Here is a 25,519-nt window from a genome sequence, read left to right as displayed (position 1 = left end):
ACTGATGGCACTTTCTTCCCTCTTCAAGGGAAAGGCAAATTTAGGGATTTATCATTTTTACCAGTCCTCCCGTGGAAAGCTCCCCCGATGGCAAAACTTGGTAAACAAGATTTCTAACTAGGAAAATTGGCAAAGCAATCGGTCTGATTGATTAATGTCTTTTATTATGGATAACAGGAAAACCATAACCCAAAAATTTAGATTCATATCCTACCTTAGTCAGACAGAGCATCCCAAAGCCCTTTACTAAACAGAACAGCTGAGACATTCTGCAACCAAATTAAACTTTCAGACAAAATAAAATCTGCTTTGAAGCTTGGACCTAATGTATTCAGGAGGAGCAGTGCTCGAGCTGGTTTGGTTTTAGTTAGAGAGGAGCCTTAGTTGCAAAGTCCAGAGAGCTGCTCCTGTACCACTCCAGTCCATGAGAGATTATTAATTTTTTCAATGGCATCAGGAGGAAGGCCTAGATCTGGATGCAAATTTTCCATAGTCTGCAGCTGGTTTTATTTGGACCAATGATTGGTCCCACTGACCCTCTGAAACCAACTCGTGGCGCCCCAGTGGGCTGCAGACCCCCCTGGTTCAGAACCATAACAGCATCAGGCTGGAGACAATGTTCGAAAATATTTACCAGAGCTCTGCTCCAGACAGCTCCAGCTGAATTTAAGCCCTGCTCTTGGCTTAGTAAAATGTTCTGTGTAGACATGCCTTTTCATTGTTCCAGGGATTCTCTTTGGGCTTGTTTACACTACAAACCGTACCATGCTATGATACCTTATTATGACACAGTCGTGCTTTAGAGCCTGTGTGGAAAGAAAAAAAGTGTCATAACACTGGGATCTGACACAGGACATTTACAAGTTAGTCAGGTCCTTATTGTTCCACACTGGCCAGCACAGGTTGGAGCATCAGATTCATAGATTTTACAGCCAGAAGGGCCCATGAGACTGATCTCCTGCATAACACAGGCCATAGAATTTCATCCAGTTAAAGGCTAGAACATGGTTGTTAAATGTGGTTCAAACTCAAACAGGTCAGATTACTAATTTAAAGAGATGGCTCATGTGAGTAAGCAATACTCAGCCTGAGTGAGGGCTGCTGAATCTGGCCCTTTATGATTGGGATGTGGAAACTTGCCAACACTTTGCTAGCCAACAAAATAAGTTCTTGTATAAGAGCAGCTTTAGTGGTGAACCAGGATGGCCAAGGGTCAAATGGTAAATGTAGGAGAATCGTTCCAGGGGAAAGAAACCTCACTGCACAAATAAGCATGTCCAGAGTTTTGTTTGCTTCTGAAACTAGGGCACTTCTGTGAAAATATGTGAGCTGGCAAAGTATTGAGAGGCCTAGTATGCAAATAAGTGCCAGAGGAGGACTTCAGACTTCTCATTTCCAGTACTCCCACAGAATGCAGCTTTTCAAGCTGAGGTAGGGTTTACGCAGGTAAACCACACATGCAAGTAAGTCAATAGTCATTATAAGGAGAAACGATGGGACCCATTATGTTTGATAGGCATTTAATGATAAATATAAATCCATTGCTTTAAAAACGTACAAGTTTCACAATTTTATCCAACTCAATTTATCATCCATCCTGCTACTCAGCCCCCAGCCCATGTTCTTGTTTCAATCTAAGAGTAACTACAAAGGAAAAAAAAGGGGAGGGGGGATTTCAAACACAGGCACCTAAATTGTACTTGCAACATGTGTGTGTACCTGCAAACATGCCATTGCATCCATAAAACAGGTAGGTGCATGTTGCCTGTTTGCAGAGTTTAGGTTCACAAGCTGCGGTGCACAAGACACCCCCTTTATTGGACAGCTTTCTTCCTTAAGAAATTGCCCCAAAGTATCTCCAAGGAGACTGAGTGAAGTTTTTCTCCATTTCTATTAGAAGACGCCTCCCCAAAGCAACCCACCTTGAGAAAATTTTCCTTTGAAAACAGATTTTGCTAGATACTTTTCCATATGTAAATTCCTATTTTGCAAATATACAAATGCATTTTGGCAAGTTCAACTTAGCTGCCTATGTTGGAAAGTTTAGCTCTCAGTGAAAGTTAGGATAATGTGAAATATATGGTTATATTTGTATTAAGCGAAATTGTGTACAAGAAGCTCCAGTATATTAATTATTTTCATTATTTTAAGCTGTCTTCATTATTGGTGCATATTGCTTTGACTTATAAATGCTTCAGGCTCAGTGACAGGTACACTGCTGTGCATGCAGTGTGCTTAATTGAATAAGGCAAAGTGGTAATACAGTTACTTCATGAAAAGGGAATAATCATATCTCTTATTGCATTAATGGGCCATTCTTTTCCCTGGTTTCTGCACAGGGAAGCTATCCAGTCCAATCAGTGTATGTGTGCATTTGTGGGGTGAGTTGTTTGTTTGTTTTTTCCAAATCAATTTACATGTTTTAGACACTTAAATCAATCACTCTTTATAAATAGCACCTTGGTATTTGCAGATTTAGACTGAGTCTACAAATTGTTCCATGCGCCTGCAGGAAATAAGATGCAGGATCAAGGCCAATTTTGGAACATTTTAACCCAGAGGGAAATGTAAAGCAGACTTGCCAATTCCAAGCCACAAGCCTAGACCTATAGCCCTTATTTTAGCTTCAATGGGACTGTTCAAGATGAGTAAGGGCTAAGGGCCCTGATTCAAAGCCCACTGAGGCTAATGAAAAGGCCCCCATGGATTTCAGTGGGTGTCATGTCAGGCCCTACATTGGGTAGACTAAGGTTTTATGTACACAGAAAGGAAAAAACAAACTCAAAGGCACTTTTAAGCATGACCTGCCCAACTATTGACATTTTGACATATCCCATGACAAGAAGCAAAATGAACCATAAAATATCTTATTTAGTCGGTCCATCACAGGGTCTCATGCTGACAGGGGTGACATTCTCCCCCCGGCACTTGAGCAGACCAGCCTCGCATTCAGTCATTGTCCTACTGGCGACTTTCCCATTCACGTCAACGCAAATGCTTATTCCTCCCTCGTCGCATTGCCCAGCTTCTCGGCACACACATGTGTTGGTTTGAGCTTAAAAAACACACATACCCCAATATTAGTATCTCAACCACTGAAAGCAAAACAGACCCATAACTGCCCTACTACCAGAAATTGTCCCAGTAACTGAGCAATTTGTAGGAGCTCCTGCTCCTGGTCAGATGTTAATCAATATTCAGGTTCAGTGGGAAAAACTACAAGCACATTCAAACAGCAGTTCTATTGTAACAGGAGTCGTAAGTGTGTATTGGGGCTGCTGCTAGTCTGAGCAGTGCTTGCTGAGGATGGCTGAGAGCACAGCTCTCTCTTACCCATTTGAAATTACTGCTTGAAAACAATACTAGCATGATTTATTATTTATCTGGTGGACGTATAAGATGACAGGTCCCTGCTCCAGAGAGTAACAAGTTAAGGCCCTGATCCTGCAGACTCTACAATGTGTATAATTTTACTAATAAGTAATCTCACTGATGTCAATGGATCTGCTCACATAAGTAAATGTATGCACGTGCATAAGCGTTCACAGGATCAGGGCCTAAATAACAACATACAAAGAATAAGGGGTATGAGATTTCTCTTCCATTTGTGTTTTTAGTTTTAACCTTAGTCCGCAGTTGTCCTTGTTTAAGGCTTAATTATTTTGATTATTTGTTTAATCTTTGCCTAATTTCTTCCTCTTTACCCATTTTTATTGCTGTTTGCTATTTTCAATACAATGTTTGCTAAGGATCACTGCATGAACCCACTAGACAAGACATAAAAATATGGGTTTGATAGAGTTTTATTGTAAGAAATATAACAACTAATCTGTATGTGGGGACCTCAACACACTTTACAAACACTAATTCTGGTCACTCTAGGTCAAAAGAGATGTAACAGAAACAGAGGAGATTAAAAGACCAGTGATCAGAATAATTAGGGGCCTGGAAGAACTTCTATTTGATGATAAATTGAAAAGATTGGGATTGTTTACTTTAGAAAAGAGAGTATCATATATGGGTATGTACGAAAGCATAAACCAGGCACTTCGCTTCACCTTTTCTCATAATGAAGGAAAAAGAGAATGTTCAATGAAACTGAAAGGCAGCAAAGGAAATACTTTTTCCACACAATGTGTAATTAGCCACTGAATTCATTGCCACAAGATAACATTGAGGGCAAGCGCTCAGCGGGCTTCAGAAAAGGATTGGACATTGCCATGGATAGTGACAACATCCAGAGTTAAGATGAGCAAGGATTGAATAACAAACACAAGGGGTGAAATAATGGCCCCATTGAAGTCAATGGGAGTTTTGCCATGTACTTCAGTGCAGTCAAGATTTCACCCCAAAGGTTCTAGAAGGGATATCAAACGTCATGCTCCAACCTCTAACTAATGGGAGTTAGCAAGAAACTTTCCCTATTATTCCACAATTATTTCCTACAGGCTTTTTTCCAGCATAGAAACATCTGGTCACTGTCAGAGACAGGGCATGGGACTAGATGGGCCTCAGCTCTGATTCAGGAGGGCAATTCCTATGTTCCGAACACCTCTGGAAGGTAGGTAGGAATTATATCTATTTTACGGATGGGTAAATGGAGGCACATCAAGCCAGGAGCAGAGTCATGGCTAATGTGCAAGCGGATAAAGGTTTTCTTTTATTCACAGGCAGTTTCTCCTAATTCATCCATGTTAAATGTGAGGACTCTCTTACCATCACATGTCTCCCACAAATGACATGAGCCACAAGGTTTTGCTGCAGCAGCAGGCATTTTGCAGTTTTCCTCACTGGTCAAAGAGTATTTTCTGCCCATACACTCAAGAGCGTACATCTTACACACAGTTAAGGCTGTGTTTCTCTTGCTTCTCTCATCTATGGCACAGACATCCAGGGACGGTCTGAAAAGAAAAGCAGAAATTGCATCATTTACTTCTGCTTTATCTTGGTACCTCTTAAAAGGGGGGAAAAGTGTCCTATCCTGATCTCATGTACATTGGTGCATCCCCAATGACTTTGGTTAAGTTACTCATGGCTTACATGCAGGTAAGTGAGATCAGAATTAGGCTCTCCCTCTCTCCATCACACGTATGCTGTGCCTAACTTAAGACCTTTATCCGCCCTTTGAAGTCTCTGTGAATTTTGCCAATGATTTCAATGGGAGCATGCTTTAGCCTTTAGGCCCAGATCCACCAACGTATTTAGGCACCTAAACTCCAGATTTAAGTGCCTAAATATCAGTTTTAGACATCACTGTAATCCACACCCTCTTGACAGCTAAACTCAGTTGCTTCTACCATTTGCTATTTTAAAAATGCATAGTAGACTGACTGTATTGCTTTATTTGTCTGAAAATAACAAATTTCAACACCTGATTTTTACAATACTTACAAAAATGGGTATATGAGGCTGTTTAATTTAGCTGAAAAGAAAAGACTAAGAGGAAGCTCCCAACTCACTGATCTGCCTGCTTTGTAATGCTTCAGCAATCCAAAGCAAGCGAAAAGCTGATTGAACCAGCTGGTGAGGGATTCCCCCAGGGCAGGGATATACCAGGGGAAGGGATGTGGCTGGAACATGCTGCACTCCAGCAATTCCCTTGCTGCAAAATAGCTCTTTGGGAACTGCTGCAGCCAGGCATAATTTAGAGCCTCCTTGATATCTGGAGACAGAATATTAAGATACGTAAGGAATGTGATGAAAGATAATTGGAGAATAATATATTGCCGTTATATAAATCACCTTCAACTAGAACAACTAGGTACACCTTCAACTAGAACACAATGCGCAGTGCTGGTCACCCCATTTCGAAAAGGAGTTTGCAGAGTTTGGAGGGGGTTCAGAGAAGAGTGACAAGTATGATTAGAGATAAAGAAGAAACTCTCATAGGAAGAGTGATTGAAAAGACTGGGATTGTTCACTGTAGAAAGGAGATGAATAACAGGTGACATGTTAAAAGTCTACAGAATAAAGAATGGTCTAGGGAAAGCAGATTGGGAACTTCTGTTCTTCCTGTCCTCTAACAGAAGAACAAGGAACATTACATGAAACAAAGGTGAGAAAATAAAAACTTATAAAAGGAAATAGAATCATAGAAATATAGAACTGGAAGGGACCTCAATAGGTCATCTAGTCCAGTCCCCTGCACTGAGGCAGGAATAAGTATTATTTCAACTATCCCTGACAAGTGTTTGTCTAACCTGTTCTTAAAAACCTGCAATGACAGAGATCCTAAAACCTACCTATGTAATTTGTTCCAGGGCTACCCTAGCAGTTAGGAAGTTTTTCCTAATGTCTAACCTGAATATCCCCTGGTGCAATTTAAGCCCATTACTTCTAGTCCTACCTCAGTGGATAAGAAGAGCAATTTATCTTCCTTCTCTTTATAACAAACTTTTATGTACTTGAAAACTGTTATCACATCCCACACTCACAATTCTCTTCTCCAAATCAAACAAACCCAATTTTTTCAGTCTTTCCTTGTAGGTAATGTTTTCTAAACCTTTAATCATTTTTGCTGATCTCCTCTGGTCTTTCTCCAATCAGTCCACATCTTTCTTGAAGAGTGGTGTCCAGAACTGGACACAATACTCCAGTTAAAGCTGTATCAGTGCTGACTAGAATGGAAGAATTACTTCTCGTGTCTTGCTTACGACACTCCTGCTAATCCCAGAATGGTGTTCACTTTTTTTGCAGCAGTATTACATTGCTGACTCATACTGAGTTTGTGATCCACTATAACCCTCAGCTCCTTTTCTGCAGTAATCTTTCCTAGGCAGTCCCCATTTTGTATTTATGCTACTGATAACTCCTTCTTACCTGTAGTACTTTGCATTTGTCTTTATTGAATTTCATCCGACTTAGTTCAGATCATTTCTTCAGTTTGTCAAGGTCATTTTGAATTATCATTCTATCCTCCAAAGCACTTGCAATCCCTCCAACCTCGGTATCATCCCCAAAGTTTATAAGTGTACTCTCTATGCCATTATCCAAACCATTTATTAAGATATTGAATAGAACTGGACCCAGGACAGATCCCTGTGGGACCGCCCTTGATACGCCCTTCCAGCTTGACTGTGAACCATTGATAACTGCTCTGAGTACAATTTTCCAGCCAGCTGTATACCCACCTTTATAGTAGGTTTGTCTAGGCTATATTTCCCTAGTTTTCTCATGAGACGGTCATGTGAAATTCTATCAAAAGCCTTACTAAAGTCAAGGTATTTCACATCTACCACTTCCCCCCTATCCACGAGGCTTGTTAACCTGTCAAAGAAGGAAATTACATTAGTCTGCTATGATTTGTTCTTGACAAAGCTATGTTGATTTTTTTACCAATCACTTTATTATCTTCTAGGTATTTACAAATTGTTTGATTATTTGCTATCTTATCTTTCCAGATATCAACGTTTAACTGATTGGTCTATAATTCCCTGGGTTGTCCTTATTCCTCTTTTTATAGATAAGTACTGTATTTTCCTATGGGAGAGCCAGTTCCGTCCTGCCTCTGTTCAAGCCCACAAATGACTCAGAGACTTTGTGCTCATAAAACTCCGGATGCAGTCTAGATAGCCTTAAACCTACAGTCCTAGAGATACAGGATATCTCTTCTCACTTCCTTCCTGTGTCTTTTGTATCATCTGCCTAATGGCCTAATTACCCTCTTAATTCTCCTCAGCCCATCAGTTAGGCAGAGCTCTTCTTAATGAGGTCTACCAGGAGGAGCATAGCTACTTAGCATCCAGGCTCACCCAAATCTGCCACAGCGACCCAGAGCATCACTCGGGCATCTGAAATCCAGGACGGAGCACAGGCAGGGCCGGAGCCCCTGAATCCACGGCTGAGAGGGGGTGAGTTATCCCAGACGGGGAGTGTGCCTCGTGGAGGCAGATCTGCGTGAGGCTAGCACTGGGGCTGGAGCAGAGTGAAGCCAGGCCAGACGCCAAGATGTATGACTGGGCTGGGCGGTGGGCAGGGCGCTGGAGACCGGAGCAGCAGCATGCAGTGCACGAAGCATGGACACACAGCAGCACCGGCAGGACAGAGGGACATGGTCGGGCAGGCAGACAGACACCGAGCTGGGGTTGGCAGGGGCAGGCGGAGCTTGAGCCCTGATGAGGCCCCCCCTCCATCCCACGGGTGCGCCCCTCAGCCTGTGCACCCTGGGCAGCCTTGTCCTCTGATGCCTGCTGAGTGGTAAGGGCTGGCTGGAGGAGGTGGGGGAAGGTGGGCCCCCAGATTCCTCCTGCCCCCTCCCACACTCCGATCCCTCCTGCGCCCCCAGCTCCAGGGTCTGCTATGCCTCTAAGTTCTGCCACCTGACTCATGTTCTGTGCCCCCCTGTACCTCCCTGTGTCCTGCCCCTTCCCCCCAACTCTGGCCCTTGGCCTCTGCCCTCCCTGTCCAGCCCCTCCCCTGCCCCAGTTTTCCCTCCCCACTCTGGATAAACTTTCTCTCTTCCCAAGATGGTCAGGCTCAGGGAACCAGTTTCCCTTGCTGGGTACCCTGCGGGGGAGATGGAGGAGTAGCCTTCAGACTCTGCTCAACTGAAGGAGGGGACCAGTTTCTATTATCTCTCCTCTGCCCTAAGGAATGTGAAGAATTTCAGCCTGAAGTGGGGAACCTCTTTTACCCCAGCAGCTCTCCACGCTGAAGCATGGGGGTGGGGTCGTGGGCCCATGCACATGCCCAGCTCGGCAGGTGAAGCCCTGTGTCTGGGGGCACCAAGGCTAGGAAGAGGGCGTGGCATCGGGGGAGAAGCTGAGCTTGTGCAGTCTGTCATTGCCCGCTCACTGGAAGGTCAGGGCTCACCCAAATTTCCACTCCTAGCTACACCACTGAGGCCTACTCTAGAATAATTAATTAGCTTCACAGTGACTCGAGTGGTGGCTCAGCTGCTGTTGCCCAGTATTCTGCTGTATTTCTCTTTTCCAGTCTTCTGGGATCTCTCCCATCCTCTACAATTTCTCCAAGGTAATCGCTAATGGCTCAGAGATCTCTTTTTACAGTTTTAATTAGACTGTGGAATTCAGTGCCATGTGATGACAAAGGAGGGGTTAGACATTTGTATGGATAACGAGACTATAGTTTTGGACGAATATTAACCCTTCTGCTTCAGGGTTGAAACCAATGTCTAGCTATTGAGGATTAGGATAAAACTCTCATGTGGAGCAGATTATCTCACATCTGCCTACTGTGGGGTTTTTCACTTTCCTGCATCTGGTGCTGACCACTGTCAGAGACAGGGAAGTAGACTAGATGGACCATGGGATCTTACCCACTGGAGCAATTCCTATGTAATCTATCATTGCTCCCACATTTCCTCAACTGGGCTGAGCGGAGGCTGAGTTGTCTCCACAACAAACTAAGATACTGCCAGACTCAAAGTAAGAAAACAAACTCAAGTTACATCCTTAATCCCTACATGGCAGTAAACTGCATTACAAGTGACTAGGTGCCTATTCCATCGAGTCATCTTTAATAATTGATTTGTTCTCTCAGCTAAAATGTTGGGGTGTTTTGTTTTGGTTTTTTTGAGAAATAGTGAACTGATTGCAAAATAATTGTTTACTTACTTTTCTGCCACTTTGAACAAAATTTGTCAAAGGCTAAAAAGAATTAGAAACCATGAGCCAAATCCAGACCTTTGCATAAATGGCTGCAACACTACTGACTTCTCAGACGCCATTGGTTACACTGGGCACAATTTAACAGAGTGTTACACATTGTCTATGGAAAAGTCCCAAACCACCATAGTATCTGAGTACCTCCTAGTCTGGAATGTATTTATCCTCAGCACTCCCCTGGGAGGTAGAGCAAGGCTATTAGCCTCATTTTACAGATTGGGAATGAGGCACAGAGACAAAGGGTCAGATTTTTAAAGGTATTTAGGCATCTCAAGATACAGTTAGGTGCCTAATGGGATTCTCAAAAGCAAGGTGCCTATCTATATCTTTAGGTGCCTAAATACCTTTAAAAATCCATCCCTAAGTGACTTGCTGAGGGTCACACCGGAAGTTTGGCTTTAAAGCCATGTCCCAGGCTGCTGCCCTAACCACAGGACCATCCTTCCTCACAGCACAGTGGTGAATCAGACCTACTAAAACTGCGTGAGGCCCATTAACTTTAATTCATTTTCAGACATTCAAAATGTGCTAGTTAGAGCTTGCGTTGGCTAGGTGGCATTTTCAAAAATGTCTGAGTGACTTAGGAGCATGACTTCCATTGACAAGTCCCAATGCCTTTGTCACTTAGGGGACTGAAAATCCCCTCCTTGATCACATTGAATAGACCCTTTTTCCCTGAGCCACTTCGCCAAAGTCATTAGGATTATTCATGTAATTAGTAATTGCTCACCAGTAAAGAGCATACACCCTGGGGCCAGATTCTCAAGAGTTCAGCTCCCATTTAGGCATCTAAACAAGTGCTCAGCTGCCAGTAGCTCCCACTGTGACGGACATGGCCAGATTCCAAGAGCTCACACCCAAAGTGCTCAGCTATTATGAAAGTCTCACTCCGACTGTGGGTGCAGAGCAATTTTGAAAATTCAACTTTTACTGCCTGGTGGGCAGGGGCGGCTCTAGGATTTCCGCCGTCCCAAGCACGGCGGCACACCTTAGGGGGCGCTCTGGCGGTCGCCGGTCCTGCGGCTCCGGTGGACCTCCAGCAGGCGTGCCTGCGGATGCTCCACCGAAGCCGCGGGACCAGCGGACCCTCCGCAGGCACGTCTGCGGGAGGTCCACCAGAGCTGCGGGACCAGCGGACCGTCCACAGGCATGCCTGCGGGAGGTCCACCGGAGCCGCCTGCCGCCCTCCCGCGGGACGCCGCCCCAAGCGCACGCTTGGCGCGCTGGGGTCTGGAGCTGGCCCTGCTGGTGGGTCCCAGACATTTTTCTGTTTCCTCAAATTAAATAAATAAATAAATAAATCAGTGGTTGAGCCATTTGATTTCAAGCACAATAAAGGCAAACCCAAACCATAGCACCATTTGTCCCATTAGTAAAGTGTCCCGGAGACTCAAAGCACCAAATAAATTATCAATAATAAACTCAAGCCAGACTTCACATTATGAGGTGCAAAAAGGTGACCTTGAGCACTCTGCTGGTGCCACAGACTGGCCTCTGCAAATTGCTGTGTAAATGGGAGATCAGATTATTATTGCATCTCTTCTAGCTCTCCAGTCTCTCAGGAAAAACACTTGTTTTATTGCACATGCTTATTACTTGGAGAATTTATATCCCAGGGGGATGAGTCTCTTACTCCTCCTTGATCTTCTAAATATCCAGAATAGCATTTTATCTTCCCCGCATCCCTCATTTCGCAGATCAAGTGGAGCTGAAATGATCCTTTTATCTTCAGCCATTTACCTAAGTTCTATCACTGCTAATTCCCACTGACAGGTAAGTGAAGAACAGGAGATTGATGGAGCGGTAATGTAAACACAGCACAATGACTTTCCCTGGTATGAGTAAAGCTGTCTAATCTGTCACGGACTGAAAGCCTGAGAAATTTAATTTGTCTTGAATAAAGTGAGAAAGTTATTGTCAATGTCAGGCTGAACTTACCCACACTCATAGGGCATTTTACATACACATTTTGACTGTTGCACTTTCTCCCATGGCTGACATTTAGGTTCTGTCAGTTCTGGTTTCACGCTGGGTACTAAAGTGAAAGAACACAGACAAAACCATTACAGATCAGAAAAATGAAGGCTATTAAATGGCGACAGTGGAATTATCCCCCTGGTTGCATTAAAAAGGTACTGGATTATTATACTATGCCATAAAATTACAGCCTGCTTGTAATAAAAATTATCTACTGTGTAGATGGAATCAATAGAATTTTTAAAAATGTAATAAACTCTGTAGCTAGTGCAACTGCTGAATGCTGCTTTAGCTCTGGGCCCAGAGTCAGACGGGGGGACGGATGGGGGTACTATATATGATTGTGGGATACTGAGACCACAGCCCATCATGCCGATCAATATCGTCTCATTGTTTCCTTTTCCTCCCCCAGCAGTCTGTCTTTATTGGTCTTTTGTCTTATACTTAGTGCCTGCTCTTCTGGGTAGGGACTGTCTTTTTGTCCTTTGTTTGTACAGCACCTAGCACAATGGGCTCATGGTGATAATACAGATAACAAAGAATAAGAATATGCAAGTGCTGTCTGCAATCTAAAATTCCACTTCCCATTTTACAGTAACTGTCTATTTCTGCTGTACTGATCAGCACCGAATAATAGTTAGCAATGTTGACATCTACTTTGCTGGGTTTCATCTACACTAGGTTTCAGAGTAAAAGCTCATCTGATGTGAATGGTGGAAGTTGAGACTTCAAATCTCTAGTTCAGGGGTAGGCAACCTATGGAACGTGTGCTGAAGGCAGCACGCAAGCTGATTTTCAGTGGCACTCACCCTGCCTGGGTCCTGGTCACCGGTCCGGGGGGCTCTGCATTTTAATTTAATGTTAAATGAAGCTTCTTAAACATTTTAAAAACCATGTTTACTTTACATGCAACAATAGTTTAGTTATATATTATAGACTTACAGAAAGAGACCTTCTAAAAACGTTAAAATGTATTACTGGCACGCAAAACCTTAAATTAGAGTGAATAAATGAAGACTTGGCACACCGCTTCTGAAAGGTTGCCGACCCCTGCTCTAGTTAGAAATATTCTGATGTGGAGGTTGCAGCCAAAGGAAACTACGAATACCAGTATGTGATCCTATATGCAAAAACACTAAAAATAAAGGCAAGAGCGGATCTTGTAGAATTCTATGGACATAGGTGCTGGAACAGGGGTGCTGAAGGTGTTGCTGTACCCCCGGATTGAAGTGGTTTCCATCATATATAGGCCTTACAGTTTGATTCAATGGTTCTCAGCACCCCCACTATACAAAATGTTCCAGCATCTCTGTCTATGGATTGTGTTTGGACTGTGCTCTGTGCTTTGGCCTGCTGTATAATATACCTCTGTATTCCGCTTTGGCCTGTTGCATTATATTCAACGCTTAAAAGTGAAAAAGGCCCTTACTGAACTAACATCCCTCCTGAGATTTCTTTAGCTAGCAACAGTCAGACTTCACTAAATCCCTACAAAACTGTTTTCTGTAAGAGGTTTAACCTAGTTTGTGTATTGGATCTTGTAATAACACTGACCAGAACTGCATTTTTTAAAGGAAATCTTTCTTACAATTTTAGACTTACTTTAGCAAAATAGATAAGAATAGACAAACTGTCAAAGATGGGGGGGAGGGGGAAATAACAAGAAGGAGAGAGAGAGACAGAGAGGGAACTGTTGTAGAATTTTAATATAAACACTAAGCCTAGTCCTGACTGAATGTAGATGAGAAAATTATACTGAGGGATAGCTCAGTGGTTTGAGCATTGGCCTGCTAAACCCAGGGTTGTGAGTTCAATCCTTGAGGGGGCCACTTAGGGATCTGGGGCAAAATTGATCCTGCTAGTAAAGACAGGGGGCTGGACTCAATGACCTTTCAAGGTCCCTTCCAGTTCTAGGAGATTGGTATATCTCCAATTATTACCTTTATACACCCCCGCCCCCCCCCAAAAAAATTCCTGGGATCAGCAGGTCAACCGGTCCTGTCTTTACTGTATAGTTTATAGCTAGGAAACTTAGTTATCTACTGACTGTTCTTATCCCACCCTGTCTCAGAAAACCCAGGTATGTGTTATGTCATGCAAAATTACAGTGATTCCCATTCTTCCTTTTTTGATTTAAGTGTTTGATCTAGTACATCAGCTTTTTCTAATTCTTGTCTTTATGTACCTTCTTTTGTTAAAAATGTTATATTATTGGATTGATCCTCCATGCTTTTCCCACCAGTGCAACTGTAATTCCAGGCTTGTCACACTCTTCTGAATGTATAAGGCTAGATTGTGATTTAAAGCAGTAGCTTACTAATGAGCTGGAGGGGACCCTGTGAGCCCCTTGTTAACATAATTGGCCTTTGAAAACCATAAAGGAGAATCACAGTTTTCATTTTCTGTAAGAGTTCCCAGCCATTGTCCTTGCATAGGGCTTGAAAACATAAAGCAATGTAAACTGATGAAAACCAATTGCTAGGGTTGAAAGGAAAACCAGCTGGGCTACATTTCAGCAATAGGAGGTAGTTATCTTTGGGGTGTACTCCAGGAAGTGATTTTGCTATCCCTTCCCAAATCCTTAGGTTGGCCCAGTTCATGGAGTGGAGTGTGCTAGTGGAGAATAGGAACTGGTTTGGGGTAGTGGGTGTGACTGGGTGGTTGAGCCTTTAAGAGGAGCCAAGTCCAGCTCTCACCTGTGCCTGGTTTCCTCCCAGATCACATAACTGTAGGCAACAGCAAAGCCTGCTAGGGAGGGGAAGCAGGATATAATAGGTCTTGGTTTTCACTGTAAAGAGGGACCTGGAAGTGTTTGGGAATCTTACCACTAGACAAGCTGCAGGGGAACAGCAGTGGCCATTAGCCCTCTCCAAGCTAATGTCTGGGAAGGGATTTCCTGTAACCTAGGGGAAGAATTTGTGAGCACCAGTTCTCAGAGGAAAAAGTCACCTAGACCCTAGTGAGAAAAGACAGTGGAGAGCTAAGAGACAGCATATAGAACTGGGAACAGATAGATGGAATCAGTCCTGAGGTGGCATGGATGAGAGAGGTTTCCTGTATGGATCTTAGGATATATTTCATGTGTTCATGAGACTATTAACCAGACCCCAAGGGAAGAGGCTCTGTTCTGGAATGTCCTCCCATCCCTTTCCCCAGAAGTGGTGCAATCCTACCCAGAAAGGGTAGCAACCCCCTCAGAACAGTGAGTGCAAACAATTGTTTATCAACCTTGCCCCAAAATGCTAAAGCCAGTGTCGTTTCCCTAAAGGCTTGACTGGAGTGGCTTGCTACTCGCTCGGGCCATGGCAGCTGCTCCCAGGCAACTGCCCTTCTACATAACCTACCAGCACTCCTAAGAGTACGTGGGGAAAGCCCTGTGCAGTACCTGCCCTCAACTGGCTGCTTCACCGGGAGGGGTAGATGAACAGAGGCTAAGGTGCTGCTGTGCTGAGTGGGAGTCCTGCAGCTGCTGTATTCTGCCTCCATCCTGCCAGTGCCTGTATGCCCAGCCTCAGCCTGGAGCTTGAGGAGCCACTACTGAGAGGAAGCCTGGAGCCCCACTCCCCTAACTCAACTCCTGTCCCCAACCCCAATTCACCACCAGCTAGGGGGAGACTGCCAGCAGTCAGGAGAGGCCTGCCTGCCTCAAGAACCAAATGGGACCCTTTTCCTAATGGACCACCCAGCCTCACCATTGGAGGAGTCCTGCTGCCCACCTGACCATCCACCCCACAACCTCAGACCATAGTGTGCCCTGTTGTGAGGAACAGCTGCCAGGTAGGGGGGACACACAGAAGAACTGCTTTGTGGTGCAGTTACCATGGTGGGCTGAGAGGGGTCAGGTGGAAAGATGGATACAGTGGGAGGGGGATGTCACCCACATAACCAGCTGAGATGGGAAATATCGGAGGGAACTCCTTGTTAAAATGTTGGCAGCTACAAAAGCCTGCAGGGGAATGATATATGAAGGGGCTACATCATAGGCACCGACTCCTTGAGTGCTTCAAGGCTGGAGCATTCACAGAAAAAAAAAGTTGGGTGCTGAGCACCCACCAGCAGACCCCCTCCCAACACCTCCCGCCTACTGCGGATCAGCTGTTCCGTGGTGTGCAGGTGGTGCTGGGAGGGGGGGAGACTGAGGGTGGGGTGCGCTTGGGGGAGGGGTCAGAATGGGGCAGGAAGAGGCAGAGTGGGAGTGGGGGCAGGGCCAGGGCGGAGCCAGGGAGAGCACCCCCTGGCACATTAGAAAGCTGGCATGTATGGGATACATTGCAAAAGGAGCCGTCAAGAGAAATAATTTTAGGACACCTGAGGTGAACATCACAGCAGCAGCAACTCCATCAGCATGGGCAAGGGTGCAGCACATTTTATGACATGAGTAACTGTGGCACACTTAGGGAATAATAAATATATAATATCTAGCTCTTAGCTATCACTTCTCATCAATAGATCTCAAAGTGCCTCACAAATGAGTTAACCCATTTTACATATGGGGAAACTGAGGCACAGACAGGGAAATGGCTTGCCCAAAGTCACCCAAGTGGCCAGGGACAGAACCAGGAATTCAGCCCAGATCGCCTACACCTTAGTTCAGTGCACTATCCGCTAGGAAGCATTGCCTCTCTAACACTACTAGGATTTCATTCAGACCCAATTATTGCAGTGGCTTACCTCTTCTTTTGCACTGGATATCCTTCATATCAGGAGACCACTTGAGGCTGGGTTCACACAGAATGAGAGATGACCCTTCCAAATGCATGCCATCTGGACAGGACAGAGTCACCTTCTCTCCAATCTCATATGAAGGTTTCCACGGCTCTCCTCTCATATCCTCCGCCAGGACAGGTAAGACACAAGCTGTTTCTATGGAATGAAAGCAAAAGAAATGGTGACACCGTAATTTGTTCAGAAAGTGGTCACACATTTCTTGTCCTGTCTTAAATTCTTTGAGTCTATTGCCCATGTTTAGAGCAAACTGTATGAAAACTCAGCTCTTATTCCTCTAGAAAGACACCAATTGTGTTACTATAGAATATTAACCTATTTGTTCAACATATTGTGTGCTTGGGGCTGTACCAGAGACAAAGACAATGTAAACCCTGGGGGCTGGGAATCTAGTCTGCACTGGGATCTCTCAGGATAAACTGTACTGGTATAAACCTCGATTAAGGGCTTGAACTGATGCATTTTCACCAGTGTCTGACATCCCAGTATAGACAAGGCCCAATTAAGACACACTGAGAGACCCAGAAGAAGATGTTAAAGTTTATTTTTGTAGCGAGGGCAATTGACTGCCTGGGCTAATGTTTGTGGACAATACAAAAGAAGTGAGTCTTTAGCAGTGATTGAAATGAGGAAAGGGTAGTGGCCTGACCCTGCGATTGGGAGGGTAACGCCAGGCATGTCATAGAAGAAGGCAAAAAGACAGGAATGGGAGGCCATTAAGTGGACATTAAGGCTGGCATGGGTGGTAGAAGGAAGATGGGATCTGGATCTAGACCAAGCTGCTTTCCATCTAGAAAGATATCAATCTATCTGATACACCATTTTAATAGGTGACCCACAAATCAAAAATAAAAAGGATCTAATCATGGTGGGCAGCAGGGCAGGGAGTGAGAAGAGAATGTTGAAGACATAAACTAACAAGCATTTCTTTATAGGTCCCACAGAGTTTTGTGGCTGAGTTTTGGATTCACTATGATGTCAAAACAGCTACTGGAGAACTTAGCTATAGCCAGGAGCTGCCCATAGGACCCCAAGTAAGTTGTGGCATTATTATTATACACAGAGAGATTTTTTAAGTATATCAGCTAATAATGATAATTCTTGGTTGATCACCAAATGTGAGTCTCTCAGAAATGAATTCACCATCCACTCCAAGTTGGGCGGGGCCAGGTAGGCAGGCAGAGCTTCAGAGTCTCAGTGTGTGGATGAGACAATGGTGTAGAGAGGAGGGGTTTATATTCATTAGGAACTGGGGAAACTTTTGGGACAGGGGGAGCCTATACAGGAGAGATGGGCTCCATCTAAACCAAAGTGGAACCAGACTGCTGGCACTTAACATTAAAAAGGTTGCACAGCAGTTTAAACTAAGAAATGGGGGAAAGCCAACTGCTGCAGAAGAGCACATGGATTGAACACAGACTTCTCTTAGAGGAGAGTCTATTGATGGAGATTCTCTAGATTTTAATCAGGAGGAGAGGATGGAAGAGGATAATCTAGGGGCCAGATCAAATGAGAAACATTCACATAAAGAAGAATTGGACACATCAGAAAAGGGCAGACAAATAAACAGTGACAAGTTTTTAAAGTGCTTGTATATAAATGCTAGAAGTCTAAATAATAAGATGGGTGAACTAGAGTGCCTCGTGATAAAGGAGGATATTGATATAATAGGCATCACAGAAACCTGGTGGACTGAGGACAATCAATCGGACACAATCATTCCGGGGTACAAAATATATCGGAAGGAAAGAACAGGTCATGTGGGGTAGGGAGTGGAGAGTGGCAATATATGTGAAAGAAAATGTAGAATCAAATGAAGTAAAAATCTTAAGTGAATCCACATGTTCCATAGAATCTCTATGGATAGTAATTTCATGCTCTAATAAGAATATAACATTAGGGATCTATTATCGACCACCTGACCAGGACAGTGATAGTGATGATGAAATGCTAAGGGAAATTAGAGACGCTATCAAAATTAAGAACCCAATAATAGTGGGGGATTTCAATTATCCCCATATTGACTGGGAACATGTCACCTCAGGACGAAATGCAGAGACAAAATTTCTCGATACTTTAAATGGCTGCTTCTTGGAGCAGCTGGTATGGGAACCCACAAGGGGAGAGGCAACTCTCGATTTAGTCCTGAGTAGAATGCAGGAGCTGGTCCAAGAGGTAACTATAACAGGACCGCTTGGAAATAGTGACCATAATATAATAACATTTAACGTCCCTGTGGTGGGAAGAACACCTCAACAGCCCAACACTGTGGCATTTAATTTTACAAAGGGGAACTATGCAAAAATGAGGGGGTTAGTTAAACAGAAACTAAAAGGTACAGTGACTAAAGTGAAATCCCTGCAAGCTGCATGGACGATTTTCAAAGACACCATAAGAGAGGTCCAACTTAAATGTATACCCCAAATTAAAAAACACAGTAAAAGAACTAAAAAAGAGCCACTGCGGCTTAACAACCATGTAAAAGAAGCAGTGAGAGATAAAAAGACATCTTTTAAAAAGTGGAAGTGAAATCCTAGTGAGGTAAATAGAAAGGAACATAAACACTGCCTAATTAAGTGTAAAAATGCACTAAGAAAAGCCAAAGAGGAGTTTGAAGAACGGCTAGCCAAAAACTCAAAAGGTAATAACAAAATGTTTTTTAAGTATATCAGAAGCAGGAAGCCTACTAAACAACCAGTGGGGTCCCTGGACAGTCTAGATACAAAAGGAGCACTTAAAGATGATAAAGTCATTGCGGAGAAACTAAATGGATTCTTTGCTTCAGTCTTCATGGCTGAGGATGTTAGAGAGATTCCCAAACCTGAGCTGGCTTTTGTAGGTGACAAATCTGAGGAATTGTCACAGACTGAGGTGTCACTACAGGAGATTTTGGAATTAATTCATAAATTTCACAGTAACAAGTCACCGGGACCAGATGGCATTCACCCAAGAGTTCTGAAAGAACTCAAATGTGAAGTTGCGGAATTATTAACTATGGTTTGTAACCTGTCCTTTAAATCGGCATCTGTACCCAATGACTGGAAAATAGCTAATGTAACGCCAATATTTAAAAAGGGCTTTAGAGGTGATCCCAGCAATTACAGGCCAGTAAATCTAATGTCAGTACCGGGCAACTTAGTTGAAACAATAGTAAAGAATAACATTGTCAGACACATAGAAGAACATAAATTGTTGGGCAAAAGTCAACATGGTTTCTGTAAAGGGAAATCATGTCTTACTAATCTATTAGAGTTCTTTGAAGGGGTCAACAAACAAGTGGACAAGGGGGAATCCAGTGGACATAGTATACTTAGAGTTCCAGAAAGCCTTTGACAAGGTCCCTCACCAAAGGCTCTTACATAAATTAAATTGTCCTGGGATAAGAGGGAAGGTCCTTTCATGGATTGAGAACTGGTTAAAAGACAGGGAACAAAGGGTAGGAATAAATGGTAAATTCTCAGAATGGAGAGGGGTAACAAGTGGTGTCCCTCAAGGGTCAGTCCTAGGGCCAATCCTATTCAACTTATTCATAAATGATCTGCAGAAAGGGGTAAAAAGTGAGGTGGCAAAATTTGCAGATGATACTAAACTGCTCAGGATAGTTAAGACCAAAGCAACTGTGAAGAACTTCAAAAAGATCTCACAAAACTAAGTGATTGGGCAACAAAATGGCAAATGAAATTTAATGTGGATAAATGTAAAGTAATGCACATTGGAAGAAATAACCCCAATTATACATACAATATGATGGGGGCTAATTTAGCTACAACAAATCAGGAAAAAGATCTTGGAGTCATCGTGGATAGTTCTCTAAAGACGTCCACGCAGTGTGCAGCGGCGGTCAAAAAAGCAAACAAGATGTTAGGAATCATTAAAAAGGGGATAGAAAATAAGACGGAGAGTATCTTATTGCCCTTATATAAATCCATGGTACGCCCACATCTTGAATACTGCATACAGATGAGGTCGCCTCATCTCAAAAAAGATATACTGGCATTAGAAAAGGTTCAGAGAAGGGCAACTAAAATGATTAGGGGTTTGGAATGGGTTCCATATAAGGAGAGATTAAAGAGGCTAGAACTTTTCAGCTTGGAAAAGAGGAGACTAAGGGGGGATATGATAGAGGTATATAAAATCATGAGTGATGTAGAGAAAGTAAATAAGGAAAAGTTATTTACTTGTTCCTATAATACAAGGACTAGGGGCCACCAAATGAAATTGATGGGCAGCAGGTTTAAAACAAATAAAAGTACGCTCTTCTTCACACAGCGCACAGTGAACTTGTGGAACTCTTTGCCTGAGGAGGTTGTGAAGGCTAGGACTATAACAGCGTTTAAAAGAGAACTGGATAAATTCATGGAGGTTAAGTCCGTTAATGGATATTAGCCAGGATGGGTAAGGAAGGGTGTCCCCAGCCTCTGCTTGTCAGAGGGTGGAGATGGATGGCAGGAGAGAGATCACTTGATCATTGCCTGTTGGGTTCACTCCCTCTGGGGCACCTGGCATTGGCCACTGTCAGTAGACAGGATACTGGGCTAGATGGACCTTCGGTCTGACCCAGTAGAGCCGTTCTTACGTATTCTTATTAGCTAGGACCCTGGAGAGTTTTCGTTTCCTAAGGAGACTTGAGCAGGGATTATTCAATATATTAGGAGGGTATATCTCAGTCAACTTTCTGCTGCAGCAGGAGAAGAGTATGGATCACCTCAATTCTATATACATTGAATAGCACTGCAATTATTTTACCTAAGATTAAAATCATCAGGGCTAGCAATCCTCTGACTTCCGGGGGGTCAGGAAGAAATTTACCCCTGCAGTATACCTTTGGCCTGGTGCATTGTGAGTTTTCTGGTTCAATTTTGCCTTCCTTACAACTAGACCAGATGGACCAGTTGTCCATTCTATTATAGCAATTTCTATATTCAAAGAAAGAAAAAGCAATTTAAGTCTGATTCTAGTTGAGAATTGGAAGACTACAGCTGTCTACATCCCCCCCTCTGCCCTTTCCTCTATTTTTGAAAAATAGATGTGGGGAAAAGTTTCACTGGGATTCAAAAGTCAACTTTCAATTGTACTTGGCAGTGAAAATCAATTTAAACATACTCTTGCATTGCATATCCCCGGTGAGCCACTTTAAACCTTTCCCACATTTAGCAACAGGATCACCAACAAGAGAATAACCATCTCTGCAGGCGTAAACAACACTTTTCCCGACAGGATATGAGGAATCGGCATTCTGAAAGGAAATAAATAGGAGAAGCTTTGAATGTGAAACAAAAAATGTGTAATAACCACTAAATGTATAAAACTCTTTTTTTGGTTTCTAAGAAATCTGACAGAATTAACTGAGCAAATACAATTCCATGGTTTGCAGGATTTTACCTTTATCTTCTGAGATAAACTAGTACATGCAGGGTGATAACCATTGACTGGAAAAACAAATGGCAAAATACATGTTAGGGTCCAATCCCTCAAGCCTTATTCATTTAGGTAGACCCAGTGGAGTAAGGGTTTTCAGGGTCAGGCCATTAGATTTTAGATTTTTTTTAACTGATTTCTAGTTAATTTGAGGGAAGGATGTTTCTGGCACATTTCTCCAAAACCTACAGTATTGCTATAAGTGTTAGTTATTTCTCATAGCAACCAAAAGGATGCTAGGCACCTCACAGCATGGATAAGACATAATCTCTGGTCCAAGGAATAAACAAGCTCTCTTGTTACTCCCTTGTTAAATCACGTCTGAGATTGGGGCCCGATCCTGCTGCTGCAGGCAGTTGGAGCCCTGTGCATGTGCGGAGTCCTGGTGGGGACAAAAAGAGTGTGTGTGTTCCACTAGTTAGGGCACTTAACTTGGAGTCAGGAGACCTGGAGCCTATTCCTAGTTCTACCGCCAATTTGCTGTGGCAGCTCACTTCACCTCTCTGTGCCTCTTTCCCATCCTGCCCTTTGTCTATTTTAAATGTTAAGCTCTTTGAGGCATGGACTCTCTTACCATGTGTTTGTACAACAGGGCCCTGATCCCTGTTGGAGACTCTGGGCATTGCGGCTAATAAAAATAGGAGTAAAGGTGTGGGCGGGGGGATGGGGAGTTACAAGTAAGTAAAATAAGTCTTAGCTAACTTCTTGTAAACTTAATCCAGGAAGAACACGCTAAAGAGATTTTCATACAGCATCATATTAAATTGATCAAGACTAATACAGCGTCGTGGGGGAATTCCTATGAGTATATTAACTGCAGCTCCAGTACTGCAGTTCAAAACAGAGCATAGATTAAGTAATAAAGAGAACTTTTTTATAACCTACTTGAACAAATCCATTTTCCAAGAGTGGGGGAGGTGAGCAGAATTCTGTGGGGATTATGGACACATCAAAGCAGTGTGGTTCAATCAAACTGTAAAGCAAAAAATTTAAGATTGTGATTATTTTTACTAAATGCAAGAGGGTTTTTAGTCATTCTTTCTTCTAAAATACTGCCCTTCTCAGAGAAGCCCCTTTTCAGGGCCAGTCTGGATTACTGTAAGCCATGATCAAACTAAACTCATTTATCATGTGTTTTTGAGAAAGCATGTGAAGACTAGAGTGAAGTTAAGCTCATAGGCTTCACCCTTTTTTCCAGATCCACTTCACATCTAGGTCACAGCTCTTGAATTTCATTTTGTTTCAGACTTGAACAAACACAAAAACTTGATGCTTTGGTTTAGCCAAAGCCACTGAATTGCTGTGACAGTCCAACAAATTACAAGTCGTTTTGAGTCAAAATCATAAATTGCCTCAGATCTCCCACTTTGCATTCGTGCTCAAGGTGTTTCCACTTACCGAAAATGTTGCAACTCCTCATCCTCACATTGTCTGCTTTCAAACTGTTCTCCAATGCAGGACATCCCACCACCACTAGGTGGTGGATTATTGCAGGTTCGACTCCTTGACTTCCTTTCTCCTGAGCAAGGACTCCAAGAGGACCAGCAACTCCACCTTCCATCAATAACTCCTGTGTAACGTTAGAGTGAGACTTTACATTATAGGAATATGTAGGAAATTCTATTGTCCTCTTAGTAGCTGCTGCTGCTATCTTAAAAGCAGGAAACAACAGTCAAAGCTAATGATGATCCCAAACCATTAGCTTGGAACTGAATCCAAGATCTCACTATCATGGACCTGAGACTTTTCTTGCTTATATTGCTTTTACACTGGTGTAATTCTGTGGAGTCTTTGCTGATTTATACCAGAATGAGTAAATAGAAATGTAGCGCCATACTACAACTGGACAAAAAAAACCTGAATGTGTTCCTGTTTCACAGGATGTGAAATGGACTCATTTTTGTTAATTTATTCCAAAAATGTTATTGAACTCTTTCATTTACCTGCATAGCAAAAACAATAATTGTGAAACTCAGTTTGTCTGGGGAAGACCAGCATAATATTAGTCATTGGCTCTTTGAATCCAAACTTTCATTCAGGTTTAGATTAGTTAAAATAAACCCATGCAATCCAATACTGATCTCTATGCTCTTATACCCTCCCTGCACAAATACTCCTCTCACAGATCTGATCCCTCAAAGCATCACCACTAGAAAAGTTGTTCCCTTTTCTCTACTGATCAGTGGCATTTCATGTATTGTGGGACACAAGTAATGTAGAAGCCTAGGCTATTGGCAAATTTGAAAAAAAGCACTTTGATATAGTGGACTGAGTACAATACTTTGAGTCATAAGTTCTAATCCTGGCTTTGTACATAACCTTGGGCACTTAAATAATCGGAGGGGCACATGACACAAACTCTAATTTTTTTCAATAGTACTGATGGGTGCTGGATAGCTCTGAAAACTGGGCAATAGATTAGGTGCTTAAATGTGCACTTAAGTGTCTAAGTTTGATTACCTTCCCCAGACCTGAAGAAGAGCTCTGTGAAGCTCAAAAGCTTGTCTCTCTCACCAACAGAAGTTAGTCCAATAAAAGACATCACCTCACCTACCTTGTGTTTCTCATATTCTCGGACCGACACTGCTACAACAACATGGTAATCAATGTGTTTAGGCACCCAAGTTTGAAAATTCTGGCCTTGATCTTTTTGCATCTCAGTTTTTCTATTTGCAAAATGGGGATAACAGAATCAGAGAAGCAAGAGATGGAAAAAATCTATTAATTCATCTAGTCCACTTGCTTGTCAATGCAGGACTGTTCTCACTGTTACTAGTATTGTCAACAGTACTTAAAGAAAATACTTGGAAAATGTAAAGTGCTGTATACAAATGTTAAGCAGAGACCCAGAGTCTAACAGAGAGGAATACTCCCCATACTCATTTAACCGCTGTCCCCTGGCAGCCTGATGCCCTCAAAAATCCACTTGACTTTTACAGATAGCTGGTGCCCAATATCACTTGCACATTCAACCTGCGCAATAGCACTGATCGTATCACTGCAAGCAGAAAAGTATGCTTTAAACTTTTGAAATCTCAAAACAAATGCGTACTTACCTGGCTGATCTTGTACAAGCGTTCCAAGTTCACAAGCTGCTCCAAACGTGTAAGGTTTGCAGAAACACAGGCACTGAGTTCCTGCTATGGCAGGTTCGCCACCATTTTGACATGGCCGACATTTGCAGGGATCATTCTCACTCAGATACTCTTCAATGGCTAGTTTCAGATAATGCCTTTTAACTGAGGCACAGGACACTTCCTTTACCAGCTCGTACAATGGTGTTAGCTAAATGCAATAAACAGATTTGTCTTGCATTTAAAAACTACATATTTTAAGGGTGTCACAGTTTAATAACACATTGGTCATGTACAATATTTGGAGGTGTATATTGTGTGGACAGTTTTGCAAAGAGGGAAAACTCTTCATCTGTCGTTAGTAGGAAAGATCAAGTAAGGCCTCATCTACACTCAAAACCAACTTTGTGCGACATTTGTTAAAGTCACTTGCAGCTCAGCTGTATTCAACACAGTTCAGCCATGGCTGTGTGGATTGGGGCTAAATAATGCCATGCCATGTTCAAAAACGATACACTAGCAAAGTCCCTATGTGAGCTTCCGCGGTCCAATAAGTTGTATATTTTAAACAATTATAAGGTCAATTTCTTATAATTTCAATTTTAATACTACTTTTTGCTTCTATCACAAAATCCCCCATTTCCAGAGCTCACATTAAATCCCAAACTCATTGACAGAATTCATATTTTTCATTTGACA

General features: G+C 42.9%; 1 protein-coding gene across 1 annotated transcript in view; it reads right to left on the bottom strand.

The window, feature by feature from the left end:
• Nucleotides 1-1,503: 1,503 nt before the first annotated feature.
• C7 (complement C7) overlaps nucleotides 1,504-25,519 on the bottom strand; it is a 41,132-nt gene continuing 17,116 nt past the window's right edge. Inside the window, exons 11-18 of the mRNA XM_045021653.1 lie at nucleotides 24,803-25,031; nucleotides 23,145-23,316; nucleotides 22,632-22,719; nucleotides 21,432-21,564; nucleotides 16,275-16,466; nucleotides 11,565-11,661; nucleotides 4,717-4,901; nucleotides 1,504-3,055 (exon numbers count right to left, since the gene is read on the bottom strand). Coding sequence (XP_044877588.1) covers nucleotides 2,868-3,055; nucleotides 4,717-4,901; nucleotides 11,565-11,661; nucleotides 16,275-16,466; nucleotides 21,432-21,564; nucleotides 22,632-22,719; nucleotides 23,145-23,316; nucleotides 24,803-25,031 — 1,284 coding nt within the window. The 3' untranslated portion in view covers nucleotides 1,504-2,867. The remainder of the gene's footprint in view (nucleotides 3,056-4,716; nucleotides 4,902-11,564; nucleotides 11,662-16,274; nucleotides 16,467-21,431; nucleotides 21,565-22,631; nucleotides 22,720-23,144; nucleotides 23,317-24,802; nucleotides 25,032-25,519) is intronic.

This window comes from Mauremys mutica, chromosome 6, assembly GCF_020497125.1.
Source record: "Mauremys mutica isolate MM-2020 ecotype Southern chromosome 6, ASM2049712v1, whole genome shotgun sequence".
Taxonomy (NCBI): Eukaryota; Metazoa; Chordata; order Testudines; family Geoemydidae; genus Mauremys; species Mauremys mutica.
The sequence above is the reverse complement of the archived record's forward strand: the minus strand, read 5'-3'. Positions and strand labels throughout refer to the sequence as shown.